This window comes from Chiloscyllium plagiosum, unplaced genomic scaffold (genome assembly GCF_037043375.1).
Source record: "Chiloscyllium plagiosum isolate Xiang-an unplaced genomic scaffold, Cpla_swu_hap1 HiC_scaffold_43, whole genome shotgun sequence".
In the NCBI taxonomy this organism is placed as follows: Eukaryota; Metazoa; Chordata; class Chondrichthyes; order Orectolobiformes; family Hemiscylliidae; genus Chiloscyllium; species Chiloscyllium plagiosum.
Genome location: NW_028270181.1, coordinates 6,463,901 through 6,486,831, shown reverse-complemented (window position 1 = coordinate 6,486,831; position 22,931 = coordinate 6,463,901). Strand labels below are relative to the sequence as shown.

Sequence of the window (22,931 nt, the reverse complement as noted above, 5' to 3'; positions counted from 1 at the left end):
TCGGAGCGACGCTCCTTCATCAGGTGGTTGTGGAGTACACTAGTGTAAGGCAAAGAATTTTTTTGTAAAAGTTTACAGTGTGATGGAACTGAAATTATACACTGAAAAATACCTTGATTGTTTGTTGAGTCTCTCATCGGTTAGAGTGACCATGTTGGTTTCTCTTCTTTCACTTGAAAAATCGCGAAACGTTTTTAACAAAGAAGAGAAACCAACATGGTCACTCTAACAGATGAGAGACTCAACAAACAATCAAGGTATTTTTCAGTGTATAATTTCAGTTCCATCACACTGTAAACTTTTACAAAAAAACTATTTGCCTTACACTAGTGTACTCCACAACCACCTGATGAAGGAGCGTCGCTCCGAAAGCTACTAGTGCTTCCAATTAAACCTGTTGGACTATAACCGGGTGTTGTGTGATTTTTAATGATGTAAAGAATGGTATTCATCCCCATCTTATCCCATTTCAACCACTAGTGGACATAGGTCTTTAAGTAAAAGGGGGTCAGTTTAAAGAAGATGAGAGAAGCAGGGCGTTTTTACGGAGTGTTAAGTGCCTGTAATGTGCTGCCAGAGGTGGTGGAGGAGGGGGATAAAATAACAGCTTGACAGACATATGAATAGGCAGGGAATAGAGGGATATGGACAGCATAGAGGTAAAAGGGTTTTAGTTTAGATAAGCATTATGTATCAACAGTCTTCATGGGCTGAAGGGCCTGTATTTTTCCTGTGCCATGCTGTTCTTTGTTCATCCATTGAGAAATTAATGTATCATTCTCCCAACTATATACAAAATCTGGACTGATTTTCACCATCTCTCACTGAATGTGAGCCTTTTATGCTAACTGCTAATTCATCCCTTGCGTATTGATAACCTTTCTTTCATTGTAATTTTAAACCAATCTGTTTCCTTACCATCATGGCTCAATTTAAAATACACTACCGCATTCAAAATGTTGATTCTGTAAAAGGAAAGAAATTATTCTCCAGCTTCAGTGAAATTGTTAAACACAGATTTATATTTTTATTTGGCATCATCTTCCTTCTGATAGTCTCTGTGTCAAGGCTGCTCAGAGGTTATACATTTGGCAAATTGTATATCTGTATGTTCAATCAAAAGGTATGATCAGTTTCTTTAAAAAAATAAACTCCCCATCCAATGAGTTTTGAGAAAATGTGTAGCTCAGGTTGAGGTTCTGGATGTAGGTTTGCTCGCTGAGCTGGAAGGTTCATTTTCAGACATTTCATCACCATACTAGGTAACATCTTCAGTGCACCTCCTCATGAAGCGCTGGTCATGTAGCCTGCTTTCTATTTATATGTTTGAGTTTCCTAAGGTTGGGTAATGTCATTTCCTGCAGTGACATCATTTCCTATAGTGATGTCATTTCCTGTTCATTTTCTCAGGGGTGGCAAACGGGATCCAAGTCAATGTGTTTGTTGATAAGAGTTCCGGTTAGAATGCCATGCTTGTAGGAATTCTTGAGAGAGTCTCTGTTTGGCTTGTCAGAGGATGGATGCGTTATCCCAGTTGAAATGAGACATCTCCATCCAATACATAACCTTCTGTGTGCAGAAGTGTGAAATGAGATACAATGGACTTCTAACAAAAGAAATGTCACTTTCCTATAATTCTCAAAAGTACTGAACATCTGTTTGTTTGCAATCAAACAAAAATAGAAATTGCTGGAGAAACTCAGCAGGTCTGTCAGCCTCTGGGGAGAGAAGAAGCAGAGATTTGAGTCCTGTGACCATTCTTCAGAATTATAACTCCTCCTAGTTCTGAAAAAGTGTCACTAAATTTGACATGTTAACTCTCTTTACAGACGCTGTCAGGCCCACTGAGTTTCTCCAGCAATTTTGGTTTCTCTTTGTTTTATTGTTCAATGAAACAAAAACAATTACAAATGTTGCTCCTTTCAAACATGGAAGCCACTTGGTCAGGAAGATCACTTTTGGGAGCATCTCCTGGGTGCTCCAGATTTTTTTTTAAAAAAAAGGTACAAAATAAATGACTTAAAATTTTATCCAACATTTTTGTTTCTTTAAAATCAACCCAAGGAATACATTTGGGTTGCATGTTAGAGAAATTTGGTGCATTGGGGCTGGTTAACATTCTACTTGACTTCCTCCAACAGGGAAGCAAATCCACTCCAAATGTTTTGCATTGGATGTCACTGCTCTTCACCATCATGACACCATCCTTCACCTCCTGGTTCCTCTCAGCACTAAATCCACTCAGTAAAGGGATCATAAGGAATTGCAATGTTATCCAAACCAGACCGATGTCCTCAAGATAGGGCTAAGGAGTGCACAGTCCTTCGCTTAAGCAACCTGCATAATCTTTCACGCACCTGATCGTATGTAGCTAGGGCCAAGTAGGAAACCTACATCAAAATGGAGTGCGGAGGTGGTGATGTAGTGGTAATGTCACCGGACTAGCAATCCAGAACAGGGGAGAAAGTAAGCATTGCAGGTGCTGGAGATAACAGTCTAAGAATGTGGTGCTGGAAAAGCACAGCTGGTCAGGCAGCATCTGAGGAGCAGGAGAGTCGATGTTTTGAGCATTAGCTCTGATGTAGGGCTTACACTCGAAATGTTGATTCTCCTCCTCCTCCTCAGATGCTGCCTGACCGGCTGTGCTTTTCCAGCACCACACTCTTCAACCCATAATCTAGAACCTCAGGCCCTAATGTTCCGGTGACAAGTTCAAATCCTACCACGGCAGATGGCCAAATGTGAATTCAATACAAATTTGGGAGTGGAAATCTCCTCGATGACAATCAAGTAATGACTATTGAGTGTTGTAAAAATAAAACCCATCCAGTTCCCTTTAGGGAGGGAAATCTGCCATCTTTACCTGGTCCAGCTGACATACGACTCTAGAACCATAGCAACATAGTTGATTATTAGCTGCCTTCTGAAAAATCTGAGCTATCCACTCAGTACAAGGGGCAGATGGGTAACAAATGCTGGTCTTTCCAGCACCCTGCACATCCCATGAATGAATATAATTTTTTAAAAAGTGATCCAATATTGTCCAAAATGGAAGACATTTGAACAATAGCAACAACAGAGTCACTGCACAACTCAAGCCAGTTCATAGCCCTGTTGAGACGGTGATTCTATTTTACAGAATGTAGTCCAAGTATTTTCCCATATGAAGGGTGAAAAGTCTAATTCTGGTCCACTGCAGTTCTCAATTAGTTTAAAATCCCACAAACGCTCGAACAGTCTTCGCTAAATCAGGTGGACGACAAGAACAGAAAAAGCAGATCCAGCTGCAAGGCCAAGAGTCAGGAAAAAAGACATTACCACGCCAGTCGGCTCAGCCAATTCTTTTGGCACAATCTTTGGGCCATAAATCATCGGCAAAGTCCCCAAGTATCCGTTCGTCAGGCCCAGGGCAGAGGTGAAGATAGCAGGATAAAAGTCTCGGTCGAAGAATACAATGTGTAAGTGATCTCGTGGCTGATAATTACAAAATAAGAACAAAGGCAAGAAGGCAGTCCGTAAAAGCACCAAGACGGGAAGAGCTTTGCTTTTTGGCCCAGGGACCTGGATCCAAGCGGTTATTTGACGACCAGCCCAGTCTGCAAGGTTGTACAAGAGGAAGCAGGTCAGAGGCACAAAGTACTTAGTTGTCCACACACTGCCTGAGTTTCTGGAAGTGGACTTGATGCTGGACGAGATGGAAGGGAAGATAATGATGGAAATGAAGAAGGTGTAAAATACACTGAAGCCCACGCCTGCAGTCTTTTTCAGGATGGGTTTCAATGGAGGAATTGTACCAGCACTGCTTGAAGGGGAAGCACTTCTGACTGAGCCAGTGTCATTAGCGACTAAACCATTCGGTTCACCTCCAGTGTGTTGTGTTCTCTGATCCAGACTCTTCAGATAGTAGCTAAGGATCAAACAACAGAAATGTTAGATTTACATTAGAAATTAGGACAGGACACACAATTCTCAATATCTTAATTTTATTATCAGGGATAGGAATTTATGATTATGGACCTTGGGAACTCTCTCTGTGCAAAATACCCATTGATTTAATGTCACAATCTACAAGAAAGTACATTAGGGGAAGTCATAGTGTAGTGTCACTAGATTAATGATGTAGACTAATGATCTGGGAACATGGGCTCAGATACCACCTTAGCAGATTCAGTAAGGGTTTGGAAAGAAAGCTAGCCTCATGGCAATCAGTTAAAAACCTTTTGGTTCACTAATGTCCTTAATAGAGGGCGGTTAGGGTAGTGATGGTTAGGCAGTTAGCGTGGTAATAGTTGGTAAAAACAATGACTGCAGAAGCTGGAAACCAGATTCTGGATTAGTGGTGCTGGAAGAACATAGCAGTTCAGGCAGCATCCGATGAGTAGTAAAAATCGACGTTTCGGGCAAAAGCCCTTCATCAGGAATAGAGAGAGGAGGAAAACTTCTTCAAGGCAGGCATCCTTGCAAGAGGATTCGCAGTAGGGGGCCTAGTCAGCAATGCCTACATCCCATAAACGAATGAACAAAAACTGCAAAATCGATCCTGGCGGCAAATGTGGGTTTGAAGTGAGTGCCACCAGTGAAAGTTCTGGGTTTAAACCTCACTCCACGTCTTCAGGATCCAATCCAAGCTGCTAGAGTCACAATGGTGCTACACTGTCAGAAATGCTGTCCTGCTGGGGTTGACAAGGCAGGGAAAGAGAATATTAAAAACACCACCAGACTATTCCAAGATAGTGCAGGCACATCTGTCAGATCCCTCAACCAATCCATTCAAAGAAAGTTTAACTCACCTCTGCTATTTATGAAATCTTCCTTAGCCAGCACAGTTACAGTGTCTGCACTCTAATTCAACATGAAGCATTGGGCAAAATACAAATGCAAGTCTACTTCTTAAGTCAGTTGTTGCAGACATTAAACACTGAAAACACAAACCATTTCAACTTTATCCCAAATTAGATTAGATTACTTAGAATGTGGAAACAGGCCCTTCAGCCCAACAAGTTCACACCGACCCGCCGAAGCGCAACCCACCCAGACTCTTCTCCTACATTTACCCCCTCACCTAACACTATGGGCAATTTAGAATGGCCAGTTCACCCTAACCTGCACATCTTTGGACTGTGGGAGGAAACCGGAGCACCCGGAGGAAACCCACGCAGACACGAGGAGAATGTGCAAACTCCACACAGTCAGTCGCCTGAGGCGGGAATTGACCCCAGATCTCTGGCGCTGTGAGGCAGCAGTGCTAACCACTGTGCCACCGTGCCACCCACAGTATTCTAAAAGTTATTCTATGGTGACCAAACACGAAGATGTAGTCCCTGAGTTGTTTTACATAGATTCAAAGCTGAAACTTTATTGCTGGAACAGCACAGCAGGTCAGGCAGCATCTAGGGAACAGAAGATTCGACGTTTCGGGCACATGCCCTTCTTCAGGAATGAGCAGAGAGTGTTCAGCAGGAGAAGATAAAAGGTAGGGAGGGACTTGGAGGAGGGGCGTTGGAAATGTGATAGGTGGAAAGAGGTCAAGGTGAGGGTGATAGGTCGGAGTAGGGTGGAGGCGGAGAGGTCAAGAAGAAGACTGCAGGTCAGGAAGGCGGTGCCGGGCTGGAGGGATTCGGCTGAGACAAGATGGGGGGAGGGGGGATGAAGAAACTGGTGAAGTCCAAGTTCATCCCCTGTGGTTGGAGGGTTCCCAGTCGGAAGATAAGACGCTCCTCCTCCGACCGTCGGGTTGTTGTGGTTTGGCGGTGGATGAGTCCAATGACCTGCATATTCTCGGTGGAGTGGGAGGGGGAGTTGAAATGCTGTGCTACAGGGTGATTGGGTTGGTTCGTCCGGGTGGCCCAGAGGTGCTCTCTGAATCGCTCCGCAAGTAGGCGGCCTGTCTCCCCAATATAGAGGAGGCCACACCGGCTGCAGCGGATGCAGTAGATAATGTGGGTGGAGGTGCAGGTGAATCTGTGGCGGATATGGAAGTTTCCTTTGGGGCCTTGGAGAGAAGTGAGGGGGGAGGTGTGGGCGCAAGTGTTGCACCTCCTGCGGTTGCAAGGGAAGGTGCCGGGAGTGGAGGTTGGGTTGGTGGGGGGTATGGATCTGGATCTGACAAGGGAGTCGCGGAGGGAGTGGTCTCTACGGAAAGCTGATAGAGGAGGGGAGGGAAATATATCCTTGGTGGTGGGGTCCGTTTGGAGGTGGCGGAAGTGACGGCGGATGATGCGCTGTACATGGAGATTGGTGGGGTGGTAGGTGAGGACCAGTGGGGTTCTGTCCTGGTGGCGGTTGGAGGGGCGGGGCTCAAGGGCGGAGGAGCGGGAAGTGGAGGAGATGCGGTGGAGGGCATCGTCGATCACGTCGGGGGGGAAATTGCGGTCCTTGAAGAAGGAGGCCATCTGTGTTGTACGTATTTTGAACTGGTCCTCCTGGGAGCAGATGCGGTGGAGACGAAGGAATTGGGAGAATGGGATGGCGTTTTTACAGGGGGCGGGGTGGGAGGAGGTGTAGTCCAGGTAGCTGTGGGAGTCGGTCGGTTTGTAGTAGATTCAAGTCTAACTAGATACAACAACGTCACCAATTAAACGTGCATATACCTCAGAGTGGGACACATGCTGCAGTGGGAGTGTCCTTATCTCTGAGCCAGGAGTCCAAGTCCTCCCTACTCCAGGATGTATAATGACATCTCTGAACAGGTTAATTAGAAACTATTAACAACAGGAGCAGCGGATGGTACAGCGGATCACAACCTACTCCAATGGACTGCACCTCTCCAGAGGATCATTCCAGAGAATAGTTTGAGAAAGCCCCAATCTGTAGAGGTCCAGAGCACAAAACCACCTTGAATTTGTGGGAAGTGGGCACTTGCAGCCAGAGACAACGATTTTGGGTTGTGGTGAAAGTGCAGGGTTGAACAAGTGGAGATTCGCTTGGTGTTTGGCAGAAATAGAAATGCAATCCACTGACTTTCCATCACCTGAGCCAGCACAAATTAATTTGGCCAAGTGACATTTACAATTAACCCAGTCACACTTGTGGAAGGGAAGTGCCCACACTGATTAACAAGGAAGAATTGAATAGGTCGGGAGTGTTTTCTTTTCCATTAGTGTCCTGTAGCACCTAGCTCAACAGATGGTAACTATTGATTCACCATTTACAAGGTGGCTCCCCATGGGAGACTGGTTAGCAAAGTTAGATCTCATGGAATACAGGAAGAACTAGCCATTTGGATACAGAACTGGCTCAAAGGTAGAAGACACAGAGTGGTGGTGGAGGGTTGTTTTTCAGACTGGAGGCCTGTGACCAGTGGAGTGACACAAGGATCGGTGCTGGACTCTCTACTTTTTGTCATTTACAGAAATGATTTGGATGCGAGCATAAGAGGTAAGTTTGAAGATGACACCAAAATTGGAGGTGTAGTGGACAGCGAAGAGGGTTACCTCAGATTCCAACAGGATCTGGGCCAGATGGGCCAATGGGCTGAGAAGTGGCAGATTGAGTTTAATTCAGATAAATGTGAGGTGCTGCATTTTGGGAAAGCAAATCTTAGCAGGACTTATACACTTAATGGTAAGGTCCTAGGGAGTGTTGCTGAACAAAGAGACCTTGGAGTGCAGGTTCATAGCTCCTTGAAAGTGGAGTCGCAGGTAGATAGGATAGTGAAGAAGGTGTTTGGTATGCTTTCCTTTATTGGTCAGAGTATTGAGTACAGGTGTTGGGAGGTCATGTTGCGACTGTACAGGTCATTGGTTAGGCCACTGTTGGAATATTGCGTGCAATTCTGGTCTCCTTCCTATCAGAAGGATGTTGTGAAACTTGAAAGGGTTCAGAAAAGATTTACAAGGATGTTGCCAGGGTTGGAGGGTTTGAGCTATAGGGAGAGGCTGAACAGGCTGGGGCTGTTTTCCTTGGAGCGTTGGAAGCCAAGGGCTGACCTTATAGAGGTTTATAAAATCATGAGGGGCATGGATAGGATAAATAGACAAAGTCTTTTCCCTGGGGTGGGGGAGTCCAGAACTAGAGGGCATGGATTTAGGGTGAGAGGGGAAAAGATATAAGAAGAGAACTAAGGGGCAACTTTTTCACACAGAGGGTGGTACGTGTATGGAATGAGCTGCCAGAGGATGTGGAGGAGGCTGCTACAATTGAAACATTTAAGAGGCATTTGGAAGGGTATATGAATAGGTAGGATTTGAAGGGATATCAGCCAGGTGGGACTAGATTGGGTTGGGATATCTGGTCGGCACGGACGGGTTGGACCGAAGGGTCTCTTTCCATGCTGTACATCTCTATGACTGCTGAAATTTTAATGACAATGGAGGAAAGAACAGAAATAACTAGAGGTAAGTAACTGTGAATTAATGCAATAACTTTGCACTTCACTTTCACCACGTCAGTATGATATTTTCCAAACACTTTAAGGGAGCTGTGTTTGCCAATGTTTTCCTGACCACCTTTGTGTGTTGTGCATATTTGAAATTGGGTTACTGTAGCCCCTTCTAAACCCCAGAACCATCCCCAATGGGAAAGGAAAGAGGTGGGATGGCAGTGATAATGTCATTGAATGGGTAAATGCTCCTGGGAACATGAGTTAAAATCTCACAATGGTCACTGGTGGAACTTAAATGCATTAAGTAAAACCTGCAACTGAAACTACTCTTAGTGATGGTGACCGTGAAACTACCACTGATAGTCTTAGAAACCCATCTGGTTCACTAATGTCCCTAACCCATGATGTTACTAACCCAGCAAACAACATCTTGGGAATATTGGAGACTTGCTTTCAAATGCAAGTAATTATACATCTCTTTTCTCATTTTCTCCATGAAACGTCTGGATGTTTCCTCTCTTGGGACAGTCTAGGACCAGAGGACATAGTCTCAGAATCAAGGGGCACCAATTTAAGATTGAGATGAAGAGGAATTTTTTTCTTTCCAAGAATTGAGCGGCTTTGGAACTCCTTGCCACTGGAGAACTGTGGGGCAGAGTCCTTCAGTAAATTTAAGGCTGAGATGGATAGATTCTTGACCAGAAAGGGAATCAAGAGTTACAGGGAAGGAGCAGGAAAGTGGATGTGAGGATCGTCAGATCAGTCATGATCCTATTGAATGGTGGAAAAGGTTCAAGAAGCCAAATGGCCTACTCCTGTTCCTATTTCTTATGGTTTTATATTCTTAATGGCCTTATTAATGGAGGCAAATCAGCCATCCTAACTTGGCATTATATGTAACTCCAGACCAACAACAGTATGGCTGGCCCCTAATTGGTCTCACATTTACTTAGTTCAGCGGCAGTTAGGGGATGTCCACAAATGTTGGCTCTACCAGTAACAGCCACATCCCATAAAGGAATAGAAAAAAATGTTAGAAAATCTTTCCCAAAAGTAGCCAACTTTCTTCCAGTCAGTTCTGTTTAAGTTCCATTCCATATTCAGGACAGTTAAAATCAAACTTCATACCACTAATGTTACTAACCCAACAACTGTCCATACTCGGGGAATATTTCAGACTTGCTTTGAAGTACGTTCATTTTTATTTCTCTTTTTTCATGAAATGTGTACTTCACTGGGGCAACATTTTTTAAACACAGAGGGTGGTTCATGTGTGAAATGAACTCCCTGAGGAAGTGATGGATGCAAGGCGCAGTTACAACACTTAAAAGACACTGAGATAAATACATGAATGGGAAAGGTTTGGAGGGATTTGGACCAGGAGCAGGCAGGTGTGACTATGTTTAGTTTGGGATTATGTTCAGTATGGACTGGTTGGACCGAAGGCTCTGTTTCTGTGCTGTATGACCCTATGACTCTTATCACTGACTGAGCTATAATGTGGAGGTGCCAGTGTTGGACTGGGGTGGACAAGGTCAGATGTCACATGACACCAGGTTTAGTCCAACAGGTTTATTTGAAGTCACAAGTTTTCAGAACACTGCTCCATCTTCAGGTAAAGTGACACTTAATTTCAAATAAACCTGTTGGACTGTAATCTGGTGTCATGTGACTTCTGACTGATTGGGCCAGCGTTTGTTGCCCATCCCCAATTGCCCTGGAGGTGGTGCTAGTGAGCTGCCTTCTTTAAACAAGTGCTGTCCACCTGGTGTTGGTACACCCACAATGCTGTCAGGGAGGGAACTGCAGGATTTTGACCCTCAAGGAACAACGATAAAGTTTCAGGTCAGGATGGTGTGTTGTGTAGCTTGAAGGGGAACGTTCAGGTAGAGGTGGTCTGACAAATTCACTTTGGCGTTTTTGTAATAAGAGAGTCCAATGGTCAGAATGAAAGACGATGAGGGAACATGCTTACCTGGAATATGGGATCCTGGGCAGGGTCAGGTACAGCACAATACAGATGAGGAGGAAAACGTCAGCCGTGAGAAAATAAGCCAGTGCACTGTCTAAAATGGAACCAGCAGCAGCAAGATCTATCACTGAAGCCAGGGCACTGAACGTCCCTCCCATGGCTTGCCCTATACAGGAAGCAAAAGAAGCAATGAACATCAGACCAGAAACCAAATCACTCCACAGAAATGGGCAACTTCACATTTCTCCAAATACAGAAGCAACTTTAGTCCACAGTTGTGAAGCTGTGAGCTAGCTAACATTGAGTTTTAAGTGCCCCACTGCGACAGAGGCCAGGCATGAAGGACTCCAGTTAGGTGATTAGACTGCCAGCGCTCAGATCAGAATGCACTATCTGATTAGATGGTGGATACAGATGCAATATTAGCTTTCAAAAAGGGATTTGGATTGGTGCTTCCTGGAGGTTAAACTGCAATGGTTTGGGGCAAGAAATAGTCTGTGCTTTGAAAGACCAGCACAGAATCAATGGACCAAATGGGCTCCTCCTCAGCAGCACTATTTGGACTTGAAGATGCTTCCACTTATTTGGGGCAGTCCATGGTCTATACACGTAAGACACAGTCACTAACACGTACAATAAAGAACTGAGGAGAAATCTCTTTCTGCAGAGAATGTGGAACTTGCAACCACACAGAGTACTGAGTCAAATGGCACAGATACTTCTAGGGTGCACTGGACGATTGCATGAGAATCAAAAGGACATACTGATGGAGTTCAATGAGGAGTTGTGTTGAGGAATATAGAGGTTGGCATGGACGAGTTGGGCTGAATGGGCTGTTCTCAGGCTGTACACTCGATGTAACTTACCTGAAATTAACGCTTGCAAGTTCTTCATGGGAAACCTTCCAACCTCTCCAAAAACACTGCCCAGAAATACATTGGAAGCTCCGCTAATGATGACTACACAGGCCATGGTGATACCAAAAAACCCGTAGGTCCAGGAAGAGGTGTCCACTTTCACCAGAACGGTGGTGACGCAAAATATAATGAGCATGACAAACAAGGAAGAGAGCACGCGGACCTTTGCAGAAATCCTAAAACAAAAGAACAGATGTGCAGAGATGGTACTGAATTATTCCAATCCACTCCCTAATAGAGAACAATGCAGGAAAATCAAACTATCCCGGTACAATTGGGAGAGGGATGTAGGACCAGGTACACTCTGAAGATGGACAGACGAGTTGAGATAGTTGTTTAAAAAAGCTCCCCAAGTTTTACACACAAGACCACAGGAATACAAAAGCAAGGACGCTCCACAGAACCTGGTTAGCTGTCTGCTGCAGGACTGAATCCAATCCTGACTACCATACCTCAAGCAGAAAAGCCTCAGTTCAAAGGTGGTGCAGACAAACTCTGCAAGAAATAAATGATTAGTGTGGGCCCTTGGTGAGCTGGAAGAATTGAAGATGCTGGGCTTGTTCTCACACAGAAACCAGGAGTAGTAGGCCATTTGGCCCTTCAAGCCGGCTACATTATTCACTAATGGCTGATCACCCACTCAGAACCCCGTTCTCTTTTCTCCCCCCCCCACAGCCTTTGGTCCCTTTCATCCTAAGAAAGGTATCTAACTAACTACTTCTTGAAAACATTCAATGTTTTGGCCACAACCCACAGAAATCCCACAGTAAGAACTTTTCTTGCATTGGGGAAAGTCAAAGAGACATTTGATGAGAGTTGTTCAAAACCGTGAAGGATATTGAGGGGAGTAAATATGCAGAAATGCTTGCCTGACACAGAAAGACTGGCAACAACAGGAGACAGATTTAAGGTGATCGGTGTAAGAATCTGGGGGCGACACATGGCAAGGAAAACAGAGTAATGAATTGTGATCTGGAACACACCGCCTCAGGAGACAGGCGAAGGAAATTCAACCACTGCTTCCAGACAGGGACTGGATAACTATTTACAAAGGGAAACGTTTGCAGGATTCTCAATGCAATCAAAACAACCAAATAGCTATATTAAAGAGCTATTAATATAGGCATGATGGGCCAAACTAGCTTTCTCAGTACTGTATGCTTTTGTGATTGCACAATCGTTATGTTAAAAAGTCCACACAATTCACCACCACAATCAGTACATACAATCAAAGATTCCCTACAGTGTGGAAGCAGGCAAAATTCAGCCCATCAAGTCCAAACCGACCCTCCAAACAGCAGCCCACCCAGACCCAACCCTTCTACCCTATACCTGTAACCCTGCACTTCTCACTAGGCTAACCCACCTAGTCTGCGCATCCCTAGACACTATGGGCAATTTAGCATGGCCAATCCAGCTACCCTGCACATCTTCAGATTGTGGGAGGAAACCGGAGCACCCAGAGGAAACCCACTCAGATATGGGGAGAACGTACTATCTCCACACACGCAGTTACTCGAGGCCGGGCCCCGGCGCTATGGGGCAGCAGTGCTAACCACTGAGTCACCGTGCCACCCAATCTTTAAATACATTTAATAATAAATTTAAACAGGTAATTACAGATAAATTCTTTATTCAGAGAATGCGGAACTCACCCAGGAGAAGCTCGAGGCAAATAGCTGAAATGCTTTTGAAAAGGAAACTAGGTATTTGTGAGATGGAGAGGGGAACAGAGAATTAAACTTAAAACAGAGGTGGAGTAGATGCAATAAAAGGAGACCCACTTGGAATCTAAACAGCAACACATGGAGCTTAAACGGAGCGAATGGTCTGCTTCTGGATTTTATTTAATACATAAAATTGATAAAATCTCCAAAATCCAGCTACAACATCTTAGATACAGGAGAATAAATGAACATTTATTTATAGAGAGCCTGGCAAATCTAAGTCCTCTGATACCAACGAATTATTTTGCAAGTGCAGATATTTCTGTTTTCTTGTCAGTTGGGATTACATCACTGGACTCATAATCCATCTTAGTGTTCTACAGACAGGGGTTCAAATCCCAGAAGGTGAAACTTAAAGTCAATAAAATTCTGGAATTGAAATGCTAGCCTAATAGTGACCATATAACTATTGTCAATTGTCATTAAAAAAAACACATCAGTAATGGCCTTAAGGAAATCAGTCATCCTTACCTGGTCTGGCCTATATTTGACTCTAGACCCACAGCAATGTGGTTGACTCTGAACTGTCCTTGGGGCAATTAAGGATGGGCAATAAGTGCAAGCCGGGGCAGTAAAACTTACATGAATTAAAACTGGAACCCAAAATGGTCCCTCAGTTTTACATTTGGTTAATAATACTTTGGTTCAAGGGTAAGTATTGCCTGGAATTATTGGCAGTCCGAAGGTTAGGTGGATTGGCCGTGCTAAATTGCCTCGCAGTGTCCAGGGATAGACAGACTAGGTGCACAGGGTTACAGGGATAGGGTGGGATGCTCTTTGGAGGGTCAGTGTGGACTTGATGGGCTGAATGGCCTGCTTCCACACTGTGCAAATTCTATGGAACAATGGGACGACTAAAAATTCCTGAAATGGAAAAGGTCTGTTGGCAAATTTGATTTTCACATCAGAGAATCCAATAAGTCAAAGGGAGACTATTGGGTCCACTGTCCCTGCTCTGAAATAACTAATCAATTGTCTCATACCTTGGTCGTTCCATTTGATGTTATAAATCTTTATGAATTTGAACAAAATGACAGCATCAGAAGAATACCAAATTTCAAAGGGAACAATAAATTATAATGCACAAGAAAGGATAGCATGCAGACTTTTGCCCTCTTCGAACAGAGAAAGTAATCCAGGTATTGGAAATTAAAAACTTCAGAAACACAGCTCTTTCGGGCCAGCACAAGCACAGAGGAGATGGACCAAATGGCCCACACTCTGTTGAATGATGAGTATTGGAAAGTCTCACACAGGTAGCTCTGGCATAACGCACGTGTCATTAACTCAAATTGGCTTTAATGCGATTGACAAATTATGGACGCTGCATGGATTACACAAACTTTCTACTGTTGAGTGTGGGGTGCTGGGAACGCACAGCAGGTCAGGCAGCATCCGGGGAGCAGGAAAATCGACTGGGCCGGAGCCCAACACATTCCAGATGACAGGCTCCAGCCCGAAATGTCGATTTTCCTGCTCCTCGGATGCTGCCCGACCTGCTGTGCTTTTCCAGCTCCACACCCTCAACTCTGATGTCCATCATCTGCAGACCTCACTGTCTCCTAGGTGATATTCTATAGAACGATTTTCTATAGAACAAGGTTGCTGAGGGACACAACTGTCGCGTTATAGCAGAACGACCTGTATTTACCTTTCCAAATAAGATCAATGCCACTACCCAGGCAATGACTGTCAAACATTCTTACTATGAAGGTAAATTTGGCAGAGTCCTAGAGGGCCATGGGGCTGCGCTCTCATTACAGAGAGACAACTGGTGGCGATTCAACCTGAGGGTAACCACGCTTCAGGTGAGGGGAGAGGTTGTGAAGGACAGTCCCTCACAGTAACCTCAGCTGGAGTGGGGATTGAACTCACACGGTTTCTGTCACCCTGCAACACAAACCAGCCACCTGAACTAACCAATCCTCCGTACTACGACACATTGTGCTGGAACAGGTTAAACAGGAAATAGGAGCAGTCAATTGCTGTCAACAGTACTTACTTGTTCACCAGGAGGTAATTAACCATGAGGCATAGCACAGAGGGTACAGTCGATGCAAATGAGAGGTAGCTCTCAAAATAATTCTAGGAAACAAGCCAAAATGAGAACAGGTTTTAGATTGCTGCAATGCTTACTATATAAGGGATTAAACTACTGTAAATTTTACAAAAAGGATACTGAGGCATAGAACAGGTGCACGCAGGTAACACCAGAACTGAAGAGGTTAGAAATATCAGGAAAGACTGAATAAACAGGAGACCCTTCCTGGGAAAAGGACAAGGTTGAGGCATGGCCTGACAGAGGTCTTGAAACAGGACCAGATAAGTATTGCTTAGGTAAGGTGGGTCTTCCTCGGAGGACATCTTAAACAGGAAGCCGTGAATATAAACTAAACACAGCAAATGCTGGAGAAACTCAGCAGGCTGGGCATCATCTGTATATATGCATATGTGTGAGTGAGAGAGAACATGAGAGAGAGACAGACACAGTACACATTTCAAATTCTTGTCTGACTCTTTCTTGTAACAGGAATAAAAAGACCTGACCAGACCTGCTGGGTTTCTCCAGGACTTTGTTTTTATTTTAAGATGTCCTGCATCCACAATGCGATGCTTTTGTTTGAGTAATTGTAACTGTAAGATGGTGGTGTTGGATTAAAATCACGTGTGGAGTCTGTGTTGTTATGGCAACACACACTTTTACATGCATGTTCATAGAATCCCTATATAGTGTAGAAACGGGCCATTCAGCCCATCAAGTCCACACCGATCCTCTAAGAGCATTACACCCACACCCCCACCCCATCCCTGTAACCCTGCATTTCCCATGGTCAATCCACTTCATCTGCACATCTTTGGAATGTGGGAGGAAACCCACATAGACATGGGGAGAATGTGCAAACTCCACACAGACAGACAGTTGCCTGAGGGTGGAACCAAACATGGGGCCCTGGCGCTGTGAGGCAGCAGTGCTAACCACTGAGCCACCATGCAGCACAACACAGCATGTTGCAGCCTGGGAGCTTGGTGGAGATTTCTGTCCATCGGGTGGCAGAACTATGAATTTCTCCCGCTCTGACTACACGCCATTGGTATGTTCTGGAAAGATTTACAAGTTGATTATCAATGTGTTGCCAAATGCAGCACACTTGCCATGGCATTATACTCACACCAAGGTCATTTCGCTGGGGAGAGTGGTCTGTAGCATTGCTCAGCTTGTACAACCAATATTGCTTTGCAGTGCAGAAGAAATTCCATGGCAACAGGGAGCCAATCCCAAGGAAGAAGAAAATCATATAGACTGCATTGAACTTATCAGGAGGTGCCTGTTGAAAGTGACTTCGAACCAAAGGCGTGAAGATTAAAGAGTCCTCCTCTTCGGTCTGTGAGTTGGGGGTGCTGTACAGAGACTCTTGACTTTCCATTTTGACTGAAGCTGGGACTATGCCAGAGGGAGGACGATGTCAGAGGACAATGATAGGGCAATTGTCCACAATAACATCTGCTTTTCAGGTCTCCTGTGATGCTGCAACACACCTATGAAACAAAACAGGAGGAGTTAGTGAACTCCTGAACACAAAAGTCTGACACTTGCCGTGGACATACTTGGCTACTTGGTCCACTGATTTAAGCCAAAGGGAGGTGATGGCCGAGTGGTATTATCACTGGACTCTTAATCCAGAGACCCAGGTAATGTTCTCGGAATTGGAGTTCGAACCCTGCCACGGTAAAATTTGAATTCAATAAAAATCTGGAATTAAAGAGTCTACTGATGACCATGAAATAATTGTCAGGTGAAAAACCCATCTGGTTCACTAATGCCCTTCAAGGAAGGAAATCTCCCATCCTTACCTGATCTGGACTACATGTGACTCCAGACGTATGGATATTTAACTGCTCTCTGGGTTGGGTGATAAATGTTAGCCAAGCCAGTGACCTCCTCATCCTGTCTGTGGTACAAGGGTAAATCAAACTGTTTTTCTGCGATTCCTGTCCCCCCACAACATTTTTCAAGCCAGTCATTTGTAAGAGGGCTATTTGGTTCACTAATCGATATCAGCATCAATCTAAGCACACTGTGGGTAGTTTTCTGACAATATGATGTGGTTGTCAGACAACTGAGGCTTTTAAGAAACGAAATCAACTTTGGAGAAAGGAAACCTTCACCACTTTAGGAGTGAAAGTAAGTTTTGATAAAAACGAGACAAATCACTGGGATGTGATTGAGGAACAGATAATGCAATCTGATTGCCTTTACCATGAACATTACTCGTGAATTGTGAAATGATGACCAGAAGTGAGCAGGTTTTAAGCACTGACTAACCACCTCCTGCTCCTATTGTGCATTTGCTGCACCAGAACTTTTTGATTGCCCCACAAAGCTCTCTCAACATTTCCACATTCCAAACATGCCCTGTGAGGGGAGCATCATCTCTTGACACATCACGCAACATGACACAGCTATCTTTAGACGGGGTGTTGAGAAACTCTTTAGGCACCTTTGCACTCTTCCGCTCTACATTCACAATATTACCCACGGTTGGATCAAGGGGTCCATTTCCGTGCTGAATGACTATCTCAGTTCCCACCTCAGGGCAACGCTGCTGAAACCTGCTGGCCTTGACCATTCCAATGTTCCCTGACCAATGTCTCACTCCATGGACACCTAAACACATCCAAAACTCTGCCACTCATTGTCCCAATTTGTACTAATGTCCACTTCCCATTCGTCCCTGTAGTCACTCCTAGATTTACTCCTAGTCCTGCCAATACCTCCATTTTAAATTGTGAATGCTGATTTTCAGAAACTTCAATAGCCCACTCTTCCTTAACTCTGTGATCTCCTCCAAACATAGACCCCCTCCCCCCCCACCATCTCCGTGCTCCTCCAGCTTTTGTGCCTTGTCCTTCCTCAACCTCATCATCGGTGCCCATACCTTAAGCTCTATAATTACCTTCCTCAACCTCTCCCTTCTCCGTAAAAGTCCCCCGTTCCCTTACAAACTGCCTGTTTGATCAACTTATTCTTCACTCATAAGAGTCGGGTGTCACATTTTGCTTGATCATCCTCCCGATAAAAAAGTTCTCATCAAAAGAAGACAGCAGTTTGCACACACTTTCAAAAGCCAGTCCCTTGGCCTATTGTTATGGCTGCCTGTCTGGTTCAGTGCTCTCTCTCCGGCTGTGTCCTGCTCCAGCATCTCCCCAGAAGCTGAAGGGAACTTGTCAAAATTTCCATTGGTGCACTTAATTCATAGTGAAATCACACCAGACGTCCTGAAGTCCAATCAATTCCACAAGTACACAATAACCGAAATACAGAGTTGACTCGGATTTAATGGGCCCAATAAAATCAATGATTATGAAATTTACAGCACAATAAAAAGACAATTGACCCAATTATTTGGCGATTTTTGTGCTCGATGAGTAACTCTCCAAAAATACTGCCATGCTGAGCACAGGCAGCTTGACACTTGTCTCAACAGTCTGTCTCAATACTCACTCCTCTCATTTTCTTTACAAAACTCATTATTAACACAGTTAAGAAATAAAGCCACACAGGATTGAAGTGTCTCTGCACTGCACAGGCGCAACAGTTGGTTTCAGTAAATTGCACCGAGCAGCCAGCCTGCTCTCTCTCACCCGTCATTCAGGACGTTGTGGGTTCAGACTCCAGGTCAGAGGTTTCACCACAGAATCGAGGCTGACAAGTCTAGAGAATGACGGAGGGAGGGCTGCACTGTCAGAGCTATCAACTTCTGCAGGGACTGGGAAACTGAAACCCCGAGTGCCCTGGTAGATGGATGCAAAGGATTCCATAAAAAAAAAATTCATTGTTGGGATGTCAACATTGTTTGGTGGGCCAGCATGTATTGCCTGTCCCTAGTTGCCCTCAAGAAGGTGATTGTGAGCTGCCTTCTCAAAATGCTGCAGTCCACTTGCTGTGTGTATACCCACAATACTGTTAAGGGGGGGAATTCCAGAACTTTGACCCAGCGACACTGAAGGAATGGTGATACATTTCCAAGTGTCAGGATGCTGAGTGACTTGGAGGGGAACCTGCAGGTGCTGATGTTTCCGTGTATCTGTTGCCCTTTTCCTCCAAGGTGACAGTATTTTAAGCAAGTTGGGATGTTCTGAGGATTTGAGCTATAGGGAGAGGCTGAACAGGCTGGGGCTGTTTTCCCTGGAGCATCGGACGCTGAGGGGTGACCTTTTAGAGGTTTATAAAATTATGAGGGGCATGGATAGGATAAATAGACAAAGTCTTTTCCCTGGGGTCGGGAGTACAGAACTAGAGGGCATAGGTTTAGGGTGAGAGGGGAAAGATATAAAAGAGACCTACGGGCATCTTTTTCATGCAGAGGATGGTACGTGTATGGAATGAGCTGCCAGAGGAAGTGGTGGAGGCTGGTACAATTGAATAGGAAGGGTTTGGAGGGATATGAGCCGGGTGCTGGCAGGTGGGACTAGATTAGGTTGGGATATCTAGTCGGCATGGACAGGTTGGACTGAAGGGTCTGTTTTCCGTGCTGTACATCTCTATGACGCTATGACTCTCAAATAAAAGCAAAATACAGCAGGTATTGAAAATCAGAAATAAAATCAGCAAGTGGTGAAACTCAGCAGGTCTGGCAACATCTGTGGAGAGAGACAGAGTTAATATTTCAAGTCCAACAGATCTGCTTTGGAACTTCAGTTCTGAAAAGTCATATCAGACTCAAAATATCAATTCCTTTTCTCTTTCCACCGATGCTGCCAGATCTGCTGAGTTTCTCCAGCAATTTCTGTTTTTATTTTTGAAGTCCCTCCCATTTCCTGCTCATTATTCACAGCTCCAGCAGCATCATTGAAAACTGATCCATTGGGATTTGAAACTTTGGTCAGCCTGAGTGGGATTCAATAAAACTAAGTTTGTTCTTCAACGCTGAAACTACAAGTAGACGTGCACATCACCTTGAAAGGGACAAAACATTGAAATAATCACCAAATCATCACCTTTAAGTGACAGGGACTGGTGAAAGGACCTGCCCAGAAATAATAAATGTCACAAAAGGCAACATGATTAGATTCCCTACAGTGTGGAAACAGGCCCTTCAGCCCAACCAGTCCACACCAACTCTCCGAAGAGTAACCCACCCAGACCCAGTTCCTTCTTACTAATGCACCTAACACTATGGGCAATTTAACATGGCCAATTCACCGGATCTGCACATCTTTGGACTGTGGGAGGAAACCCAACAGACACGGGGAGAATGTGCAAACTCCACACAGTCGCCTGAGACTGGAATCGAATCGGAGACCCTAGCACTGTGAGGCAGCAGTGCTAACCACTGAACCACCATGCCACCCCATCTGTGATTAGTACAGTTGTGTCACAAGTGTTATATTGGTGCAAAAGTGGTTTCACTTCAGTGAGTCTAAAAATAACAAATAATAAAGTGAGGGACAATGTAACTGCAAGGTTCCTGTCTGAAAGTGTAGTCTCAGTCAATCGCTCCTGAGCATCATTGTGTCGAGAAACACAGTTTTATTGAACACATTTCAAATAGACACAGAGCCTAAAATGTCCTTCCTTAAACTTGCCACTTGAATGTAATTTTTACAATGCAAACACTTTTAGTCCAAATGCAAGGGGGAGCAATTTCTTCTGTCCAGCTCACTCCAACTCAAGACATTAAGTGATAATTGATCATTTTTGGTAGGCTTTCAAAGTTGCTTTGCAAAACAGTGGGTTTCTTGCAAACAACTGGTGAATACCTGAGCCTGACAACCAGACAGCGCATTAAAATGAAATGCATTGATTCTAAAATTAAGCCCCAATGTGAAACTGTACCAATAATTGGCAGTGCAAAATTGCAACTGCACTCCCCGCCCCACCCCCGCCATATAAACAGAAACTCAAAACATACACAAAACTCTGAAGGCTACATTTTGATAAAGCCAAGGATAGAAACTCCATTTTCCCATTATTGTTCCCTCAGGACAACAAAGCCATGAACACTGCACTCCACAGGGATTCTCTGAAAACAAGCAAATTTCAGAAGGTGCAGAGCACACATGGCTGTGGAAACGTATAATCAGGATCTCAATGGATATCAGACATTAATCACAAAGAAGGCATCTGTCTCTCTCACTCAAACTCCAACAGAAACATTGTCTCCTAATATGATTACAGTAACAAGTTTAATGTATCTTAGCACAGTTACATAAATCAGATACTGTAAACCAGGAATATCCCTGTCCTTGCCCAGAGAAACACAGGCACCTTCTGCCCATTTCCCTGAGATACACATACCTCCATCTCAATACCACACACACAGACAACCAAAACACCCTTTCATACATTGCCTTTCTTGAATGTCTTGTTTGTCCTACGAGGATTTCCACATTTTCTATCCATCGTCCCCCTTACAATCTCTCTCCCTCCCCCTCAACTTTCCCTGTGTTTCTCTCTCCCTTTCACTGTTTCACTCTCTCTCTGTCTGTCTCAGTTTCTCTGACCCTCACACACTCTATCCATCTCTCACACAGAGAGCTACTTAAACCCAGGGCCCAGACTTTACCGACCCGCTGCTGCTGCCGCGGAGCTCCGCAATGGGGCTACTGCTCCATCGCTGTCCCCAGAGAGAGAGGGTCGCTGCTGCTACCGCGGAGCTCCGCACTGGGGCTACTGCTCCATCGCTGTCCCCAGAGAGAGAGGGTCGCTGCTGCTACCGCGGAGCTCCGCACTGGAGCTACTGCCCTGTCGCTGTCCCTGGAGTTCGCCGCATTGCACGGTTCCAGCTTTCGCTCCCAGTTCCGGTGCCGCTCGGCCCTTCCACACCAATCTCTCCACCCCCTTGCAGCGAGTATCCAATCAGCAGGCTGCATTCCGGATCTAGGCGGTTTCCCCAGCACTCTCTCTCAAACTTGTCTCAGAATAAGTGAGGGGTTCCCCGCAGAAAGGAACCCTCTGCAGGATTGTCCAAACATTGCAATGCTGTCTCTGGTTGGTTGTCATGAGAGAGCAAAAAATGAATCAAAATTAAAACAAATAAAAGGTGCAAATACTGCAGCAATCAGATGGGAACCTGAGAATTAACTCTGCTCCTCTGTTATTTCACATTTAACAGCAACGATTAAGATAATTCCGGTGCAATCTGCAGGTTTTAAAGGTTTTCAGGCAACAGGCTAAACATATTCCAGCCAACTACATAAAATAAAACAAGGAACTGCAGGTTTTGTTTCTCTGTAGGTTCGCACTACATAAAACATTCACTCTGTTTCTGTCTTGAAATGCAGCCAGATCTGAAGAGTTTCTCCAGCAGTTTGTCTTTCCAGCTTCCACACTTTTTGTTTTATCTGAAGTAGAATCACTGGACTTGAAACATTAATTCTGTTTCTCTCCACAGATGCTGTCAGACTTGTTGAGTTTCTCCAGCAATTTCTGTGTTTGTTTTAAGTATGTCCATACCTGCAACCCAGAGCTTTTTATTCATTTACGGGCAGCACAGTGGCTCAGTGGTTAGCACTGCTGCCTTATAGTGCCAATGACCCAGGTTTGATTCCCGCCTCGGGTGACTGTCTGTGTGGAGTTTGCACGTTCTCCCCGTGTCTGCATGGGTTTCCCCCGGATGCTCCAATTTCCTCCCGCAATCCAAAGATGTGCAGGCCAGGTGAATTGTCCATGATAAATTGCCCATAGTGTTAGGTGCATTAGTCAGAGGGAAATGAGTGTGGGTGGGTTACTCTTCAGAGTAACCTGTTGGGCCGAAGGGCCTGTTCCCATACTGTAGGTTATCTAATCATTCACAGTACATGGGTGTCACTGGTTGGACCAGCAGTTATTGCCTGCCCTGGAGAATGTGGTGGTGAGCTGCCTTCTTGAACCGCTGCAGTCCACATGCTATTGGTTGACCTGAGGGAGTGAATTCCTTAAGTGTGTTCAGTAAAATTGAATCCCTTAGGGAGGGAATTCCAGGATTTTGATCCAGTGACAGGGCAGGAAC

At 44.8% G+C, this 22,931-nt stretch overlaps 1 protein-coding gene across 1 annotated transcript; it reads right to left on the bottom strand.

Annotated features, from left to right (window-relative positions):
* Window positions 1-1,002: 1,002 nt before the first annotated feature.
* slc29a3 (solute carrier family 29 member 3) lies at window positions 1,003-21,719 on the bottom strand. Its single transcript, XM_043679158.2, has 6 exons — window positions 21,511-21,719; window positions 16,110-16,476; window positions 14,942-15,024; window positions 11,162-11,388; window positions 10,299-10,461; window positions 1,003-3,907 (listed from the first exon to the last, which is right to left on the bottom strand). The coding sequence occupies exons 2-6, from the start codon at window positions 16,362-16,364 to the stop codon at window positions 3,244-3,246; spliced, it is 1,392 nt and encodes a 463-aa protein (XP_043535093.2). The 5' UTR covers window positions 16,365-16,476; window positions 21,511-21,719; the 3' UTR covers window positions 1,003-3,243.
* Window positions 21,720-22,931: the final 1,212 nt, after the last annotated feature.

Coding starts and splice junctions, on each gene's coding strand:
- slc29a3 (XM_043679158.2), bottom strand. CDS start 16,364: ATGGAAAGTCAAGAGTCTCTGTACAGCACCCCCAACTCACAGACCGAA. Junction 15,025..16,109: donor CCCAGCGAAATGACCTTGGT/GTGAGTATAATG, acceptor CTTGTTTCCTAG/AATTATTTTGAGAGCTACCT. Junction 11,389..14,941: donor AATTACCTCCTGGTGAACAA/GTAAGTACTGTT, acceptor CTTTTGTTTTAG/GATTTCTGCAAAGGTCCGCG.